General features: G+C 32.7%; 1 protein-coding gene across 1 annotated transcript in view; it reads left to right on the top strand.

Moving 5' to 3' along the window:
- The window catches only part of LOC107453137 (projectin protein bent), a 236219-nt gene that overhangs the window by 146153 nt on the left and 69263 nt on the right, over positions 1–20803 (top strand). The window contains exons 76-88 of the mRNA XM_071185213.1: positions 330–535; positions 1467–1639; positions 2491–2620; positions 4796–5083; positions 5523–5627; positions 6335–6526; positions 6671–6775; positions 9104–9301; positions 11155–11342; positions 13716–13830; positions 15948–16108; positions 16314–16437; positions 18243–18539. Of these exons, the coding sequence (XP_071041314.1) occupies positions 330–535; positions 1467–1639; positions 2491–2620; positions 4796–5083; positions 5523–5627; positions 6335–6526; positions 6671–6775; positions 9104–9301; positions 11155–11342; positions 13716–13830; positions 15948–16108; positions 16314–16437; positions 18243–18539 (2282 nt within the window). The remainder of the gene's footprint in view (positions 1–329; positions 536–1466; positions 1640–2490; positions 2621–4795; positions 5084–5522; positions 5628–6334; positions 6527–6670; positions 6776–9103; positions 9302–11154; positions 11343–13715; positions 13831–15947; positions 16109–16313; positions 16438–18242; positions 18540–20803) is intronic.

The raw sequence follows: 20803 nt of genomic DNA, 5'->3' as shown, positions 1-20803 counted from the left end.
TAAGCTTACGTATAAGTAAGAAATGAATAAATCAGCTGTTTGGAATAGAAAAAAGTACCTTCTGTATGGAGTATGATCACCTCTGGCAGCACACATAGAGGTGTGTGATGCTTTTGATGATGCGGTCTTGACGTCATTCCATTGCAGTGCCACTAATTTACATACTGCAGTTTTACTCTTATTTGACAACATTTCATTATAGGATTGACTAGTTTTTTGGAAGAGTTATCGCTATTGTTGTCATTTTTCCTTAATTTATGATAAAAGGTATAACTCAAATTTCTCTTTTATGGAGCACTCATTTATAGAGACTACATTTGTCGTTCTAGTGGCTACATAGTAGAAAAACGTGACAAGACCAGAGGCGGAAGCTGGCTACCGGCAGTGGCGTTTGTCAATCCTACGAGCCGCAGTTGCTCTGTACCCAAGCTCACTGAGGGAACTGAATACGAATTTCGAGTCATGGCTCAGAATGCCAATGGAATTTCTGAACCACTCACCACAGAGAAGCCTGTCGTCGCCAAGAGCCCATACGGTAATTACCTTTTGAAAATTAGTAAAAATGAATCTTCTTTTAATACCACCACGTTCCATGCTCGTTCTATGGATTTTGTTTTAAAATATAAATAGTTTATGTTTTTTAAAAATTCCATAAACATTTGCAGGCTTGTGTGCTCGATTGAGGCTTATAAACCTTTGTCAAATAGAAATACAGATAGCACAATAAAAAGGACAGCACAAAGATACATTCAGGGTAACAGCGGAATTCGAACCTGTTACCTCCATGCTTTGCACAGCATTTGGCGGGCGGTACCACTCGATCAGGGAGACCTCAAAACTTGGTTGAATAAGGAGATCGCCCATGCCAGATGTTAATGTTTGTTTTAATATTTTAGTCAAAATTAAAGCAATGTTTCACTACGTTAGCGTTTTTAACCTTTGGAATCTCTTACTTTTCCTTAACCCCTTCCTTCTCGCTCCCGTGATATTGACGGACTGGAGTGTTCAGTAGTAACGCGCCAATAAGAATAAAGCTAATTCTTTTTTTTTTTGCCCGGAAAACATTTTATTTCTCATTTTACACACCTGATGGCAGTACCGGACTATTTTTAAGGTGATTGTAGATAGTTAGTTTATTTTAAACTAGTTGTAGTACTAATCAAATACGTAATACAAATGCAAAAGCCAAAAAATAGGCACTTTTATGACCGTTTTCTTGAAAATTAACCGATCGTTAAGGGGTTAATAATCTGATAATTTTTCACGGGAGCACGCACATTCCACCGGAATTGACGCATACGCGCTAAGATTGCTCATGGGTAATTGCTTAAACGTAAATTTGCGAAATCTCTCTATTACTTTTCCATAGTTCGTTAGAAATATATCAATTTTAGTTTTTCATTAGCTCGATTGGAGAGAAGTGAGAATGCATTAACAATACATTGATAATTTTTTGTGTGTTTTAGGTGTGCCTGGTAGACCTGGACAACCAGAACCTGTGGATTACGACCGTGATTTTATTAAACTGAAGTGGGAACCGCCACGGTCCAATGGAGGATCACCGATTATCGGATACGATATCGAAAGAAAAGATAAAAAATCGAACAGATGGGTCAAGGTCAACAAAGCTCCGGTTCCTGTAAGTTCAAAATTTATTCGGCTACGTGAGCTTTTTTAGTGAATAAAAAAAGAATATGGATTTATAAGTTTTATGAAGCAAAAAATGTGAATGAAGCCCAAAAAAAATACAGAAATAAACATATTGCAGTTATGGTTCTATATACGAAATTACTGAAGAAAAGTGGCTTAACAAGTAGGGGACAATTTTAGGTGATTTAATCTGCAGATTTCTTACTGGTTAAATCACTTTGCAACTGGTTACATTTCTCTTATTATTTTTTTTTCATACTGAGGCAGGTTCATGTTTATAGAACTATAGTATGTTCATTTCTGTACTTTTATTTATGCTTACGTTCTGTAGTTACGTTGTTTTGCTTTACTATAAGTTGCACAAAGTATACATTGTTTTCATTTAGATAAGTTTGACTCCCGATAATGTAAGTATTTTAGGTTCCATTTCTCCTTAAAGTTTACTTGATTACAACGGTACTGTATGCTGGAAAATATTTACATAGTATGTTGTGTAATCTAAACCTTAAACCTTTGCCATTATCGCCCGAATCCAGTTCGGGCAACTACTAAGTGCAGTATTTGTGATACCCGAGCTTACTTCAGGCAGGAGAAAAATTAACGTTTCTATTTTGAGAAGGACGAGCTGAATTCGTTTCTACTTTTGGATACTTAACTCACTATTTTCGTAATAGATGGCATTAATGGTCCTTGTTTTAAAAAATTGTAATTATTAATAAAAAGTCACTAAAATAATTTTAAAAAAATTGTTGATCTAAGCAAAAATTTGTATTATATTTCTTGTTTTTCAAATGATGTTATTCATAGTTTGATAACTGAAATGTTTCACATTTATTACAGAGTTGCATATTTACGGATGATACTGTGACTGATGGACACCAGTATGAGTACAGAGTGAGTGCAAAAAATGCAGCTGGAAATGGACTACCAAGCGAGACAACAGTGCCCATAACTGCAAAACCAATGAAAGGTAAACCTTTAAAACTTTTACTACCCTTTCGACTGACTAGTTTTCGCAAAAAAAATTAGCACTTCAAAAAAACAAAGTTTTATTTTCACTCTAGAACAACCATTAAACCAGGGTTAAAACTGGATAGGATATTTTGGTATAATATTTTATATTTCAATTTTAAGAAGACTTTGTACCTTTTAAGTACCTTTCGGTACCCTTTCCGTTATGGGCTTTGGTACCATTTTATTTATTAAAACCATACTTTATGACAAGTTTCTCTCAGAGGGCGATTTTCTATAACTTTCTCCTACCTCTGCGCCCTTTAACAACTCTTAAATGAAACGGTTAGTTGACCCAGTGAATAGTTGACACTCTGTTGTTATAAGTTCTGTCTTGATTTTGTTTACTTTTGTTACAATATCATGAACAATGATTATAATTATATCATAAAGGAATGAAATGCTTCTCTGAATATCATTAGTTTTTAAGTTTTTTTTTCTTTCATCATTGCAATGAAAATTATTAAATAAAAATGTGGTTGTGTGAATTTATGCTAGTTATTTTTTTCTTATAATTCATAAAATTTTCTAAACTATTAGTTCTATTAAATATTGAATTTTTATTTACTAATTCTTTAACATTTACTATAACAGAGCTAAGAAACATTTCGGAATTTATTCTTTAGTTTAAAAGGAGTAACGGTACTTGCCATGCTTACAAGTACGCATTTTATTTATAAATAAAAAATTGTGAGAATATAAAATCGAATCGTGATTTACTTTACAAAATGTACTTCATTTGCATTCGATATTCTTGAAGAATTAACATCTAAGCATTTTATAGAACTAAAATAAAACAAATCACTAGTTGTGCGAAAAAGAGAATAAAGCAAACCGGTATATTTAATTCCAGCGATTTAAGGGGCAACGGAAAATCGAAGCAAGAGAGAAACATAAAATCGTAAATCGAATGGTAGTTAAATTTTTTGCTGTAGCGTGGCGCTAAAGTCGTTTAGATTAGTGTTGCTTTTTTTTCCACGCATTGAAAAAAACGCGCGGACTTTTTATAAAGCTTAAAAACAGCGCATATAAAAAATGAAGGAAAGAAAACATTTTTTAAAGAAATTAAATTTTTTACCTTTATTTTAAAAGTCAGCTTTTTATGAAATTGCAAAACTTTAGTTTAGAGAAAACTAAAGGATAATAGTTTTCATTAGTATTAGGACTATAGTATTTGACTATTCGCACAAATTTTTATTAATTAATATTTGCAGTGCAGCTCTGTAGTTTAGTAGGTATATGAACAACAGTATGAGGGATAATTTAAATAGCTTCGATAATTTGGACGGCACCCTATATCCCCTTAAATTATCTTTTGAATGGAACGATTACTATTTTTTCAGATGACTGGTCAATCTTCTTATAGAACTGTCTTGATTATGCGCAAAATATCATATTTCCTGTGTCCGTGCGAAGAAATGTATAGGGTGTCAAAATTGTTTTTTTAAAAATCTCATCTGGTTTAACCCTTTCGATATTTCCGAGGAACTTGGCAACACTCTCATATTCAAAATGGCGGACTTCTATTTGCGACCATGCCAGTCAATCTCGTTTTAATTTACGTATTTTGAGCTAAGTACAACTATATTTTTGCCGTATTTTGTGTAAATTAGTTATGTTTGTTCTTATTAAGTACTAATTGTACCTATAAAATTTTGACAAATTTTATTTAATTTTTGGGCGATATATTCTCCAAATCGTACTTACCGTTGGGTCAACATATTCTATTAAAGATAAAAATATTATGCGACAAAATTTTAGTTCTTGTTTTAATTGTTTTATAACGGCAACTTCTGATTTCTACAACTTCCGGTAAGAATAAATGATTCGACTCCTTTATATTATTTTTATTATTTATTCACGCGCAAGACATATGTATTTTTACAATATTCAAGACGAATGGGGCATATTGTCCCAGGAGATTTCCGGAGAAACGGGAAAAGTGGAAAAAATGTAGACTCATAGAATATCTATTTTAATATGTCAGCATTAACATAAACTGTTTTTTCTACTTAAATTTCAATGCTGCAAAAGCATGGTCAAAAGGGTTAAGAGAGTTTATAAAAGTGACAAAGTAATTTTCGAACTATATATGATATTTCACAAATATTAAACAATGAATTGAATTTTGCAGAGAAACCCAAACTTCACCTGGATGGTTTGTATGGCAAAGTGATCAGAGTCAAAGCAGGCGATCCACTCCGCATTAACATGCCCATGACAGGAGCACCAGCTCCCACCTGCACGTGGACTAAAGACGACAAATCCTTGCCAGCATCCAATCGACTCCAGACGGAGTCTACAGACGACAGCATCGGTCTGTCCATCCCCGTCACCCAGAGGTCTGACAGTGGCAAGTACACCATCACCGCGAAGAATCCTCACGGGGAGGATTCAGCTGACGTTACAGTCATTGTCTACGGTACGTTGTCTCTTCATATCACATATTTGACGTTGTCTCTTCATATCATATAATTTATTTTCTTACGTTATTTATTTATTTACTGCAAAAGAAATTAATAAAATGATTCAAAAAAATTGGCGATAAGAAAAGCGAAAACAATTAAGTTATGAGCTAAATTGCTGCAAATATGTGCATGTATTGAGCAGCAGCAACAACATAACAGCTAATAAACTAAATTGAAGTTAATAAACAGACTGGTGGAAGCAATTGATTTATATGTATTTAATCGCAAGAAACCTCACCTAAAACAAAGTTTAAATCAGTCACTTACTTGTAAACGATAAGAAATATATAAAATAGATTTGTTATTTAATACATTTCAGGAGATAATAAAGTAATGATGGATTAAAAACTGTTGAGAAGAAATTATTTAAAAAGAAATGTTTTATTATTTCAGATAAACCCGGTTCTCCCAAAAATTTCGAATACTCAGATGTGACAGCAAACGCTATCACTATAAAATGGAAAAAACCAGACGATGATGGAGGATCGGAAATCACTGGTAATGATCTCATTTTCATTCCTTCTTTTTTATGATTATGAAATTTGAAAATGCTTAACTTCTTTTCTTTTGTTGACAGTTGCGATTATTTTAGACAATTTGAAAATAGAATGCGACCATGCAATAGAAAAATCAACGTAATGAGCTACAAAATTAAGATATTAGGAGTTTTTGTTCATGATGCGCTACCTATAGCAAAAAATCTATTTCCTTATCATTTTTCTGAAATTTTATTATAGCACTTGCAGAATTAGCAATAAAGAGAAGAAAAAAAATTGTGAAATCTCTTTTTTCGAATTCTATCGTAAAATATTAAAAAAAAATTTTTATTGCACGGCAGGAAAAGCGTCTCAGGCTGACACAATTTTCCTACTTTCCTCTTTTTCGCTTCATGGTTCCGGCAAATCCTGTTTTTTCCGCGGGCAAATATATTCATATGCAGTATATATAAATATATAGATAATCATAAAATAATCATATAGATTCATAATATGTATAAATATATAGTAAGAATATATATAAATATATTCATTTTGAATAGTACTGCAATGGAAAAAAATTAAGATTTGACAAAACCATGGTACCGGAGGAGAGGAAAGTGTAGCGAGTGGAGAAATCGTGCAACCTCGAGACTCCCATTCTATTTACAAATAAGTATAATAGTATTTAAAACAATATACATTTTGGAACTTTTATTTTAAATAAAGGTTACACAGTGGAGAAATGTGAAGTGGGAGTGGAGAGATGGGTCCCTGTCACCTCATTCTGCCCCACAACGACTTGCGTGGCCAGAAATCTGGAGGAGGGTAAACAGTACAGGTTCCGAATCCGTGCTGAGAACATGTACGGAGTCAGTGATCCTCTCGAAGGAAAACCCGTTTATGCCAAAAATCCATTTGGTACGTAAACAGATTTCGTAACTTTTACATCTCATTTAAATAAGAATATTTAAGTTTATCTTGCATTATTTCCTTACAAATAATTTGCAGAACTGACTGCCCACCTTAAGCTCTAGTCATTTAATATCAAAATTCTAATTTCAGACACTCCAGATGCTCCAGGTCAACCGAAGGTGAAAGATTTTGGTCCGAATTTTGCTAACATTTCTTGGGCACCTCCGTCCAGTGATGGTGGAAAGCCCATAACTGGTAAACAAATTTACAAAAAACTTTTTTTTAACTGTTATGCATGTTTGATTTATTATTCTTTTTAATATATGTAAGCAGTTAAACGATATATAATTTCAGAAAGATCCAATTCTTGTTTCAGTTTCAGTAACTAGACTCATTTTGAAGAGCATCCATTATCGGAATATAAATTCTTTTCTATATTTTTGTGTTTTAAATTGTTGTTTTTTATAACCCTTACTAAAATACATGAACTGATTATAACAATGGTAATGATATTTTCTCTTTTAATACAGTTAATACTCCAGGTAAAAACTACAATAAACTATTGCTTACACAAGATTTTTTTTCTCCAAAATTTATTATTTTATCGATTTACAGGGGTTTGTTATTCAGTGCCTCGAAACTTTTGTTATAAAACTTTACATTTATTTACTTGAAAGATATTCAGAGAAAAAAAAGATATATTTCTAAAGTGTGGAAATAAAATTTTTGTTCAAGGAATTGAAGGGGCTTTAGGATGAAGCCTCTGATTTTCGGTTTTCTTTTCTGTGAAAGATTTTTCAGTCAGTTATAGCGAAACTTCCAGGCAAGATCATCTCTATGTAGAGACCATTTACGACCACTTTGAGAGGCACGCAATTTTTTCCATAGACTTTGTGTGAAAGAAAAACTTTGGGAGAGACAACTAAAACAAACCTTTCCCAGCAACCTGGAAAATATCTGTATCAAATGCGGAGAAGGTTAAATAAGGAAACGCCAAAAAATATCAAAACAAAAATTTGACAAAGCAAATGTATTAAAATATATTCAACATATTTATATGAGGCACTAGTTTAGAGAGGACTTTCTGACGATACAACCTCGTGCTGCAATCAAAGTGCACCTACAGGCGATGCTATATTAATGATTTGATCTTAGAATTGGGAGTTAAATTAGAAAAAATAATTATTTTAAGATTTCGCATCTCAAGCAAACGATCTTCTCATCTTTGAAAGCAAACTAATTTTTATGATATAAAATTAAATAACATAATTGTTTATTTATTTAAAATAGCTTTACCATTCATATAATTGGTAAATTTGCTTTTACACATAATTGTATTAGTTGGGATCATTTTTATAGACGCTAAATTTTTTTCATTGATCCATTTTTTCATGGTGCCAACAGAAGTGGCCTTTTTTCCACCAGGAAAATGACACTGACTAAAGTTTAAATCATGTGCCTTCGATAACAATTTTGAATGCAATAGAGGTAACCTCTAAGAGCGACACACCTCTATCGAAGATCATTTTACTGTAGACGGAGATTGGTCTCTCCCGAAAGGTTTCACTTTTGTACAAATCAAATGAGATAATATTAAAATGATAACAAAGTACAAACACCAATACACCAATCAAATGGGTGTACAAAAAGTAATGCACCAATTATTTCCTAACGTGGCATTGATATTTTATTTCTTAATTTTTTTTAATTTTCTTCGAGACAGAAAGTATGATTCTCGAAATGATCTTTTTTCCGAGAAAAATCAAAGAAAAATGGCGGATGGAAACAATTCAAAACTCAAAGTGGAATTTTTCAAATTTATTTTAACACATTTATTTCGCATTTTCTGAACAATTTTTCGCCATAAGAAGTGGTTGCTCAAAGGGTAGAGCGTTCACCATCCATTGGGTTGACTCGGGTTTAAATCCAAATGATAACTGATCGATACGAATTCCGCACCTGACTTATACCGATCACAGTGCCAACTTAAAATGTGGTAGACGGATAATGGTTAGAGTCCCCTTGCCGTCAGGCTAACCACGGGAGATTTTCGTGGATTTCCTAGTTTTCTCAAAAAAGTCTTCCACGAAGGCAAAATTCTTCCAATACGTGATCCAGAAGTTCCCTTGTCCTCTGGATTGGGTTTAAAATGTCATGGCTACGAAGTTGAGAATTAGTAGTCATAAACCCAAAGTCTAGTCTGCAGTTCAACGATGGTTGTAAAAAAATGAATTCATTACAAAAATAAGCCGATCTCTCTAGAAGAATATTTTAAAGATTAGAACAATTCACATTTTCTAACTGAATTGTCCCTTGCCGTCAGGATAACTGTGGGAGGTTTTCGTGGTTTTCATCCCAATGTAACTCAAATGCAGGTTAGTTCCATCTAAAGTCCTGCACGAAGGCAAATTTTTCCCAATACTTGTTCCAGGAGTTCTCTTGTCTTATGGATTGGGTTCAAAATTACAAGTCTATGGAGTTTAACATTAGTAGTGGTCAAAAAATTGGATTAGCTGTTTAAAGACGGCCATAAAGAATAAAATTTTACTCTATTAAATAAACAGTTTGAATTTTCCATTTTAGGTTACATAATCGAGAAGAGGGAGAGAGGCACTCCTGATTGGTTCAAAGTGAATTCCTTCCCGACACCCCACACAGAGTTCAATGTACCGAACTTGAGTGAAGGCAAAACATACGAATTCCGTGTCATGGCAGTGAATGAAGGTGGACCCGGAAAACCAAGCAAGCCTTCTGCACCAGTCACAGCAAAGGAACAGAAATGTGAGACACTTTTTTATTCGTTGACAAAATATCACCCTGATGTACATTTTATTAACAACTAGCCGCCTAAGGCGGCCAGCTGTCCGCCACGCTAAAGGTTTTCACAAATAAAGTTTTTTAAAACATAGCAGGAAATCTGAGGATTAGTGGACAATTAAAGTGTTCCTGTCCTGCAATTTTGTCTTCATATCCAGTTCTGCTGCAGATGTGTTATAGCTCTTGAGGATGTTTGAAATTATATAGCTACAACGCTTAAGAAAAAAAAAACTAAAATGCTAAATACATGAAAAGAACACGAAAACGAATAAATTTTTTATGGTATCAATTTCTATTTCTATATAATTTTTTATGGTATCAAATTCTATTTCTATATCTGTTACGTCAAGCACTCAGGTATTATAATTTGATCTAGTTGTGCTTGTATAATTTTGATCTAGTTGCGCTTTCTACGTCATTTTGTTAACATCGTTTGGTTTGTTATTTAACATCGTTTGGTTTGTTATTTCTAAGTTAACTTTCAAAAAATTGGCTGGCATCAGCATTTTTATTCTTTAAGTTGTTTATTTTTTCTTTTGGAATTCGTTCCTTTTTAGCGAAATGTTTTTCAACCTAATCGAATTCTTTGCCGACTGTTCTCTGTATATATAAAGAAAATAAAGTAAATATTTTTAAAGTGTTGTGAAAAGAATTTTTAGTTGTACAAAGTACTACAATATCGCTATAAAAATTATCGTCTTCGCTTAAGAAAAAAAAAATAGAGCGTGGAAAGAAGAAGAAAAACTTATTATAACAATTATGAACAGCGACAAATATATCAAAGCGAAGCGTTCTATTTACGTATCGAATATGTTGCCACATTTTTAATACAAAAGTTAAACTTTTCTCCACTTTAATAAATGTAAACTAATGCGAACTTTACAATTAAATTATTAATTCCTTCGTATATTATTGGTTTAAGTTGTCGAAAATTAATATTTCAATTGTGAGGTTCGCATTAGCATACATTTATAAGAGTGGGGAAAAGTATATGCATTTTTTAATAGTTTTTTGAATATGGCTCTTTGAAGACGAAAAAGCATAGATTTTCTTACAAAATGACTGATAACTAAAAAACTAATCCAAATTTTTGAAAAAGAAAAAAAATACTTCTTCATTATGTCAAAACACAATTATGTGCCGAGTTTCGTGCCTGGGCGAGGCTACTGGGGCGATATATTGTGATTACAGACACACACACAGCCGCGTTTATTATTATGCATAGATTATTGGTACTCATAATAATGGAAGTATCATGAATACTTTATATGCTGATTATTTTAAGCAAAGCTTTAAAACCAAGTAGTATTTTTTTTAAAAAAATTTAAGTCCATTCCTACTCAGATCAATAAAGAAAATTTTTTATTTTAGTGACAACTTTTTATTAAAGAATTAATAATTTTTCTCCCATATAAAACTAAAATTTATAGATTAAATTTAAAGAATGAATTAATATTTGAAAAAAAAACTGTATTCACATCAAGTGTCATCATCCACTACAAGTTTAAATTAAAATGTATTTGAGAGCGAGTGTATGAATAAAAAGTATTTTATGAACGAATAAAAATTTGAACTCGATATAGGGAGAGTGTAAAGTAATAAGTAGGAATTGAAAAAAGAGGCAGGCATGTTTGTTCATCAAGTCTTTTTATTGCTATTTTAGAAAAAATATGCACACTTTCTAATGTGCTAACGACAAGTTAAAATATGTGCTAACGCTCGCACTAACAAAAATTTCATCTGATACCCTGAGTGGCTTTAGTTAATAACTGCAAAACGTTTGTTTTCTATTGATGAATGTGTTTTTCTTTTTACAGTTGCTCCTAGTGCTCCAGACATGCCACGTGTGGACAAAGTAACGAAGAATTCAGTGACGCTTTCTTGGAGTAAGCCACTGCATGACGGTGGTAGCAAGATTCAGGGATATCTCGTTGAGAAGAGACCAAAAGGAGCAAAGGAATGGGACATCATTAACACCATCCCCCATCCGGATACTACATTCACGGTAACTGATGGGTGTTCCTCAATCACCGCCCTTAATGTATAGTTTCAGAATCTTCGTCGAAAATCAGATCAAAATTACTAATGTTATAAGAGAACTTTTGCATGGCATTTGTCTTACGTTAATTTTGTCTAAGTCAAAATTCTTGATGGTTCCATCAAAAGAATTTGATGGTTTAAGATGGTTTCAGCGCAATTCATGATGGTCCCCATCATCCAACATTTTTCATCCTGTGCTCATGATGTTTATATGCCAACCAACTTCCATCATTCCATAATGGAAAATGCTACTTTAATTCTATGATGGTAACCATCAAGAAAAGTTTGATTCTCACGAAGAATCCAAGAAGTTTGGTTCCATGATGGTTCAAACAATGCATTTTCATGATTGTTTAATGTTAATTCTTGTTGGTTCTCAGGAATATGCCATCAAAACAAATTGGTGTTTTTTTATGTTGAACCATCATAAATTAGACCGAATTCCCACTTAGGGTTGATAGTGGTTCATGATCGTTCCAACATTTGATTTCGAAGAAACTATGATGGAAATTAATGATGGTGGAACATGAACAAACCATCAAATCAAGTTTCTATTCTTATGTTGGACCATCGTAATTCAGACCGAATTCCTACAATGGGGTGACGGTTACTTATGTTGTTTACCATCAAAAAAAATAATGTTTTATGATGGAAATGTTAAAGGCTACCATCAAGGTTTTGTTGATCCATCAATGGAAAACCATCAAAAGTTTTCACTTGTGTAATGCTAATTTTATTTTCTCCCATTAGTGAAGCGTTTCTTAAAGGTAGGATTGTAAGGGTTCCAAAAGTAAGAATTTTTTTAACCAGTTAAAATTATATTCATATCCACAATTATTTTTCAATTATATTAGTAATAATTATATCCACAGTTTTCTTTGTTGTCCCGGTGTGGACTAGTTGTAAGGACACGGTTCCCAGTAGATAACCGAAGTCAAGCATCACTGTCTGCGGTTCGTAAGTTGGTGGGTGACCACTTTGATCAGCCTGCATCGGAAGCGAGGGTGCGTGGTATCGGTCCTCGTTAAACTGTTCTACCGTAAAGTGTTCGAATTCCTGTGCAGGTCATCTGGCTACCAAAGCAGGGGAGTCATCCCCTCTGCAGAGGATCAAAATTGCGATGGCATGTCTTCGGATCATTCTCAGGGATGTTTCCCGAACCGTCACCAATAGCCCATAGTGCAGTTCTAGTTCGACGTAAATTACCTACCTATATCCACAGTTTTTAATATTGCGGCTGTTATATCAAGTCATTTGCGTAAAATGCAAATAAAAAGTAGCAAGAATTAAAAGAAATTGGTTTTTCGTGGGTTTCCTCTCTATGTAAGACAAATGCGTGTTCCATCAAAAAGTCTTCCGCGGAGGCAAATTTCCCCCAATACCAGGAGTTTCCTTGTCTTCTGGATAGGGTTCAAAATGACAAGGCTACGCAGTTGAACGTCAGAAGCCGTAAATCCAAAAATTGGGTCGGCTGTTCAACGAAGGTTATAAAATAATCAAACTATCTTCCATGCTGATTTTCTCATTAAATATATGACACAGTGTTTTTGCTTCTTATACTTTTAAATCTTTTCTGCCCAGATGAATAAACCTTAGTTACTAGAAGGAGACAAATAGCTTAAATAATTTTTTAAAAATATTAACTTTTTTTGAAAATTTACGATTTGTTGAGATTTTTCCATCTGAGCAAAAAGCATTAAAGAATAATAAGTAGTTTTCAATTTTAGCAATGATTGCAGTAACTTTTTAACTATCACAAATTTTTCTCTAACTTTTTATTTCATTTATTATTATTATTTTTTAACAAAACTGTCGTTTCCTTTAATATTGTCATTTTCATGATTAGCTTAAGGATTTGCTTGAAAAAAATAAGCAAACTCAGCATAGCTTAGCTAAAAAAAATAATAAAAAAATATTTTTTGAAAATTGTAAAACTTGATGCGGTCAAAGTAGAAATCAATGGGACGAGATTTTATTTATATATTTAACGAATCAAAAGAAAATTAAAGACGTCTTATTTGAATGAAGTCGAAAAAAAAGTATAATTTATTTTTATCTTTCGAATTATTTTAAATTGGTGGTATATTGAGTTTTTATTACGACTGATTGAGATGGCAAATTGCAATTTTATTTGGCCTATACGAAACATCAGGTTAATTTTTTTTATTTAGTTTCTACTTTATTTGTTTCAAATGTAGATTTTGGATACAAAATATTCATTTGATATTCCAAGCCATAGACTGCATTTATAAAAATTACATGCAAAGAATGGTACTGAGTCGAAAAACCCTGTGCATGCATTAATCACATTTTTGATAATTTTCTCCCTTTCATTTAGGTGCCTAATTTGAAGGAAGGGGACGAATATGAGTTTAGAGTAATTGCTGTCAATGACGTAGGAGACAGTCCACCTAGCAAACCTTGTGCTTTGGTCAAAGTAGAAGATCAACCCGGTAAGAAACTTCATTATTTCTAATCAACATTTTAATATGTTACCTGCAAAGTTTGAAATCCGGCATTCTGCGGAATGCCTTGGCATTGTATAGAATGCCTAAAACTAGCCGTAAATGCACGAAACGATTTATATTTCGCACATTTCCTACACATTCTATAGAATGCCAAATGAGAAACCGGCAAAGTATAAAATACATCGTTTCGAATATCACGTGGCAAGGCACGTGACTTTCAACGCTCGCCTCGTGGTCAGAATCTGTCTGTTGCACTTTGCGGTTTTTATATTAAAATTTTGTTTCCCTTAATAAGAAAGGCATAAATTATGTTTTGCACAACTTTCCATTTTCTTTACGCATTTCGAATACATTTTTTTAATGGCACTCTCATTATTTTTTCAGAATAACACTTTTATTTTTGAGAAATGCACATCATTTACATAATAACCTCATCAGGACGTTTTTTTTTCATACTTAGCCTAAATAGCATTTGTCATTCTATAAAATGCCTAGATATTATATACAATGCCTAGGGAAAGTATGTAATACTTCTCATATTTCGTAACTTGCCTGAAAATATGCGGCATTATATACAACGCCTAGGCATTCCATAGAATGCCGGCATTTCATACTTTGTCGGTAACATATTGATTGAATTTTCTTTTACTTTTTTTAAAAAATATTTAAAAATCATTTACAGCGTGTTTGAAATGCAATTTTGAAACGAGGGAAGATAAAGTAGTCTAGAACTGTTAATTTTATAGGACAGATTTTAGTTATAAACAGTTTTTCTGAGTGGCTAATTGCATAGACAATTAAAAGTATCTTAAGAGTTGCTACTTCCACGTCTCCTTCCCTGCGACTATGAGTGACAGAAATGGGTGGTTGTTGACTACCGGTGGAAGTCTTTTGTGTTGAGCAGCAATCAGTGAGTCGTGGTGGCTCAGGAGATGGAGCGTTATCTTTCCAATGACGTGAACCGTGTTCGAATCCCAGCGATGGCTTAAACAAGTAAAATACATTAATAATGATCCATTGCTGACTGACAGGACCAGGTATGTGTTAAAGCGATATTGCACATTAAGCAATATCGCGGTAATGAGGTTAAACTGTGAGTTAAACCGACTTTAATTTTACCCTTTAAACACGAAATTTAATTTTAAAAGCTCCCCACATGTTGCAGAATTGAACTCGAGAAATGACGTGTAAAGCAGGGTAAATGGTTCCGTTAAAAATTTTACGAAAAATTACGACCTTTTCATCCATCAAAAATTAACCATTCATTTAAGAAAAAGTTTCTTGTTATTAGAACTAGTAAAAAATGTCAACAAATAATGAAATATATAAGATACATTATAAGAACAATACTAGCCGTCGGATTCTGAATTTAATAATGTGTAGGCAGACATTTTGTGAAAGGTCCGTTTTGGTAAAATTGTGAAACAATGACTCGTAATTTGTGAATATAAAATAAACGTTAAGTCCCATTCTTTCAACCAGGGTCCGCTTTTGTGAATTTGTGCAAATAGGGTCCGTTATTGCAAAAAAAACTTTTTCAAGAAGTTTTTAAATTGTATATAGATGCAAAATTATGCTCAAAACTGTAGAATTATAATTAAAAAAATTAATTTTTAAAAAATAAACAGCGATTGCACCTTCTGGGAAGGGTTTATTTGATTAACAAAACAATAATGAAGATAAACAAATTTGTGAAGGGTCTGATTAAAAGATAAATTATTTTGTGAAGGATCCGTTAACAAATTTCTTCTAAACAGACCCTTGGTAGGATTCAGCCTCGTAGAGCGAAGACCCTGTATGTATTGTCGCTGATAATTGTTTCGCAATTTCTCCGCAAATTAATACTTACGGTCCAAGTTGCGACTTAATTGGTTACTGCCCGAGATCCCTCTATTTTCCACAATACAAAGCACTTTTGTTGGTAATGCAAAAGAAACCTATCAAACAATGTCCTTGAAATATCGAGTTTTGGTAGTCATTGGTATTATTTTTTTATTTTGCACGAAGAGTATATAAGTCACTGCAATAATCCGACGTGTTTTCACGTCAACTGGTTACTGATAACAACTTTAAAAAAATAAACTATATCACTTGAATTTCAGATAAACCAAGGATCGACGCAGGAGCCTTGAAGGACATCACAGTCAAGGCGGGACAAGAGTTTAGCTTGACCGCTCCATTTACTGGTTTTCCGAAACCAAACGCCATCTGGTCAAGAAATGATCTTGATTTGGATGAAAAGGATCCACGATGTTTCTTTAAAGTGAGTCCGGCATTTTAAAACAATTTTTTCTTTTGCAAGTTTCAAAGTGAAACGCTTTTTTTCAAAGTGAAACGCTTATGTTTTAATTATTATGTGTAGTTTGCTTAAATAGGATTAAAATAGCTTCTACTACCTGTGCAAGTCTATTTTCACTTCATTATCTAAAATATGCTTATGTCTATATTTATTTGTTCTTTTTTTAAAGGTGGGAGATGATTATGTTGTTTTGGGCATATCTAATTCTAAGAGATCGGACTCGGGACAATACAAACTCTTCTTGAAGAATATTTCAGGATTTGACACAGCTTATTGTAAAGTCACTGTTTTAGGTAAGAATTTGATTTCAAGACATCTAACACGAAACAGTATTTATAATAAAAAAAAGGACCGAAATGTAACGAACTGAAAGTAGCTGATTATTTGTAGTCAGGATCCACAACGTAACAAATAATAAACAATTTGTACTTATAAATATCAGCATCATTAAAAATAACTACTTATGTAACGATTACAACATTAATCGTGATTAAGATTAATTTTTATTAGGTGGCAATAATAGCTTTCATCGCAATTATTAGTAATTTCAATTTTATTCGCGATTACAAGTAAAATGAACGATTGCATATTTAATAATTACGAGTAATCATACTTCGGTTGTGACTGCAACGTTAATCGTAATGACAAGCAATTTAAATGAGGTAACGATTACAAATTTAATGGCGAGTATGAGTAACCGCAATTAACGATTCCATCTTTTACAATGGTTACCAGTTTCAACCATAATTTATCTATACATGCTTAATCGTAATCAACATATATCTTACGTAATCAGCAATTTTATAATCAACAACTTAATTGTAAACAACAACAAATCAACAGTTAGATTCCAAATATAGGGGAGAGTCGGGTAGCTCCGCCCACTTAAGGAGTATTGCTTATATTTCTGTATAATATTGAGTAATAATCAATATTTTTGTATGTTTCTATTGTTTTACCATCTAATTAAATAATAATAATTCAAAAAGAATAAACCAAAAAAAGAATAGTTTAACTTAAAAAAATAGAAATTTAAAAAAACATGTTTTTCAGCTCTTTTCAAAATGTGTCGGGTAGCCCCGCCCAGTTACAAAAATTATGTTTTTTGACTGTTTTTTCAGGTGTAAATGAAAGTGACCAATGTATTGACAATAGATAAACCTCATTTATCATTTTTATCACAAAATTATTTTATTTATTACATATTTATATACTTTTAGTGAATTCTATCATTTAATAACAATCATTTAATAACAACAATATTTGTTGTTAAAAATGCATATAACATTCAAATTTGAAGCAATAAAATAATAATCTTTGCAACCGTACATTTATCGACGAAATAAAATTGGGCGGTGATACCCAACATTCATGTGAGCTGGGCTACCCGAAATCCAATTTTTTTGTAAATTTGTAATTACTCGAACAATTTTTCGCATATAAACTTCTTTCTTCGTGCAAATTAAACTTAAGACTACGTACTTTAATGCTGTATGTATAGAAAAAATAATTTTTTTAGTATTAAAATGAAGTTTAATCGAAACATTCAACCAATTTTTCTTAATTTCATGACTACTGTATTCTGCATATTTTCAAAACAATTGTTTACCATGTTAACAGCTGCATAAATACTTGAAACTTTGAAAATAATCTTTTTTTAATATAACAATTAATGTCCGATTGCCCATTGACTTGAAAAAATATTCTACACATATGAAATTGGCTGTGGGCGGGGTTAACCGACTCTCCCCTACTAGCAATATTGATTCAAATATAATCAACAACTTACGTAATCAACAATACACAACGTAATCAACAACTGAATCGTAAGCAACAACAAATCAAAAGATAGTGTACAACATATACTAGCAATATTGATTCACGATCACAAGTAAATATATCTCCATCTAGTCTTGATTCCAAAACTAAATTTGATTTCCAAGTAATCTCGATTACATTTAATCTGGAATATAAAATATAATTAATTGCGCTCCTTTCTGTGTTCATCTTTTGCAGACGGCGCATAGCATGATAAAGCCAGTTTGGTCCACTAATTGTAAGTAAAAGGTTAATTAAGAAAAATGTTGTTATTTGTTAGATCGCCCTGGACCTCCAGAGCATCTGAAAGCAGAAGAGGTGGAAGGTGATTCCCTGACTCTGAAGTGGAGTCCACCTAAAGATGACGGTGGAGCAGAGATAAGCAACTACATCGTTGAGAAGAGAGAAGTGGGCACCTCCATATGGTCAAGAGTGAGCAGTTTTGTGAATGGAACAGCCACCAGGGTGCGCAATCTAACAGTTGGAAAGCAGTACGAATTCAAAGTGATGGCCGAAAATTTGTATGGTACCAGTGATCCAGCCACAATGGAGCCTATTTACGCTAAACTTCCTTACAGTAAGAATGATTATGTTCTTTAGTTTAACACGGAACCCACGACCCCGTGACTCCTCAATGCTTCCTTTTTTTTTCAATTCCTACTTATTACTTTACACTCTCCCTATATCGAGTTCAAATTTTTAATCGTTCGTAAAATACTTTTTATTCATATACTCAACTTCAACTAACTTGACTCAACTTCAACTTTTTTGAGCTTGTAGTGGATGTCACTCGATGTTAATGCAGTTTTTTCGAATATTAATTCATTCATTAAATTTAATTAATTAATTTTAGTTTTATTTGGGAGAAAAAATTGAAATTATTTAATAAATAGTAACTAAAGTAAAAATTTTTCTTTATCGACCAAAGTAGGGATTGACTTTATTTTTTTTAAAAATATATTACTTCTTTTTTAGTTTCATATGTCTGACTCAGTGTGTAGTACAACTTACGTGTTGATTTAATTTTGCCGTTGTTTAATTAATGAAATTGCTATTTTGTTGCTTTCGGGATGCTCAGCCATTAAATTTTACATTGTCTTATTAACTGAACGTGACAGCTGAAGTTTTAAAAAAATTGCACTCATACATTTATGAATGCTGTAGGCGTATTGAAAAATCTGGCATTCTGGAAATTTCGACGGTATTTCGCAATGAGTCAGGCAAATTGACAAAATCTTCGACGCTCTCTAATCTGCCTGATACATTTCAGGCTTATTGCAATCAGTCATACGCCTTTGGCTTGATTAGGAAATGTATAAACAGTAATAATAAATCTAAAACATACAGTAATACATCTTTAATAAGTTTAATTTAATATAAGCCTTCTGTACTCATGACAGTGTTTTTGAGGACTTTTATATAATTTTTAACTGTTTGAATTATATGTTTTCTAATTAGCCTCAAAGTATGTGGGTGCACTGCAATGAACCAAAAAGGAATTAAATTGACTCGAAAAAACTGTATATTTTGCCAATCAGCCTGGCGAATTACAAAATAACGTCAACTGTTTACAAAGTACCTACAAAAACTACAATAAGCCTTTGAATGTTGCGATAGTTACAAACTCCTGCTATTAGAATTAGCCTACAAAATCTTACCTTTAGTATTATTCTAAGCGATCTTCACAGAGATGTATCGCATTTGATTTTAAAACCAGATCATTGAGTATCTTGTTTTGTAACACGTGTTTTCCAGAAATCCTTTTTAGTTTTAAATAGGGTTTTGCAGCATTGGCAGAAACTTTTGTTTTTTTCCCTATAATACCAAATGCAAACCAATGGGTTCGAATAAAAATATTTTGATTTAAAATTATCATGCTTTCGTGAACCAATCATGAACCTATTTATTTAGAACCAAATTTTTTAACGTTAAACTTAACACTGAAAATATGGTAACCCTCACACTTTATAGATCTTTTTTTTTTTTTTCATTTTTAACAGCAGCACCTGGTACATGTATCGTTCGCTGCTGCGCGCTAACACTCCACGCAAACATACTAGGAAAATAAACATTAAACATAAATTAACATGTAACATGGAAAGATTAAAAGATTATAAACATTTAAAACATTAGAGCATTAGAACGTAGAAAAAGTGTAGAAAAATATCAAAAACATAAACAAAAGGTTAATAGAAATTCAATTTGCAGGGCTTGTAATTGCTCAAGCGCCCTCCAGTATCTGAGGTAGATGTCCACTGCTCGGCAACCCCTCGGGTGTTCAACATTTATCTGAGCTTCCTCCTTGTAAAGAATACAGACTTTATAAATGTCATGTGATTAATTTTTTTAATTGATTTATTAGAGCCGTGATGGTTCAATGGAAAGAGTGTTTGCCTTCAAATGAGGTGAACAAGGTGAGAATACCAGCGATGGCTGGTCCATACGAATTCCGCATCCGGCTTGCACTGACACAATGCTTTCTCGCGGTTTTCCTCTCTATGTAACGCAAATGAGGGTAAGTTCCATCAAGAAAATCCTCCAAGAAAGCATATTTCTCCCAATACTCGATCCAGGAGTTTCCTTGTCTTGTGGATTGATTCAAAATTATAAGGCTACGGAGTTGAACATTAGTAATCGTAAACCGAAAGATTGGGTCGGCTGTTGAACGACAGTTATAAATAATAATACAAACATCGATTTTTTGCTAACAACCTTTTAGAATTTATAAAATTACGTGTAAGTTTAGATAAGATCTCTGTAAGAAATCTTCAAATCTTTTCACTCTTCATCCCATAACATTAGCGGAGAGATACACAGGAAATTTTCTGGTTTTAGAATCTT

The sequence above is a fragment of the Parasteatoda tepidariorum genome, chromosome 9, assembly GCF_043381705.1.
Source record: "Parasteatoda tepidariorum isolate YZ-2023 chromosome 9, CAS_Ptep_4.0, whole genome shotgun sequence".
In the NCBI taxonomy this organism is placed as follows: domain Eukaryota; kingdom Metazoa; phylum Arthropoda; class Arachnida; order Araneae; family Theridiidae; genus Parasteatoda; species Parasteatoda tepidariorum.
This window is presented reverse-complemented; position numbering and strand designations above follow the sequence as displayed.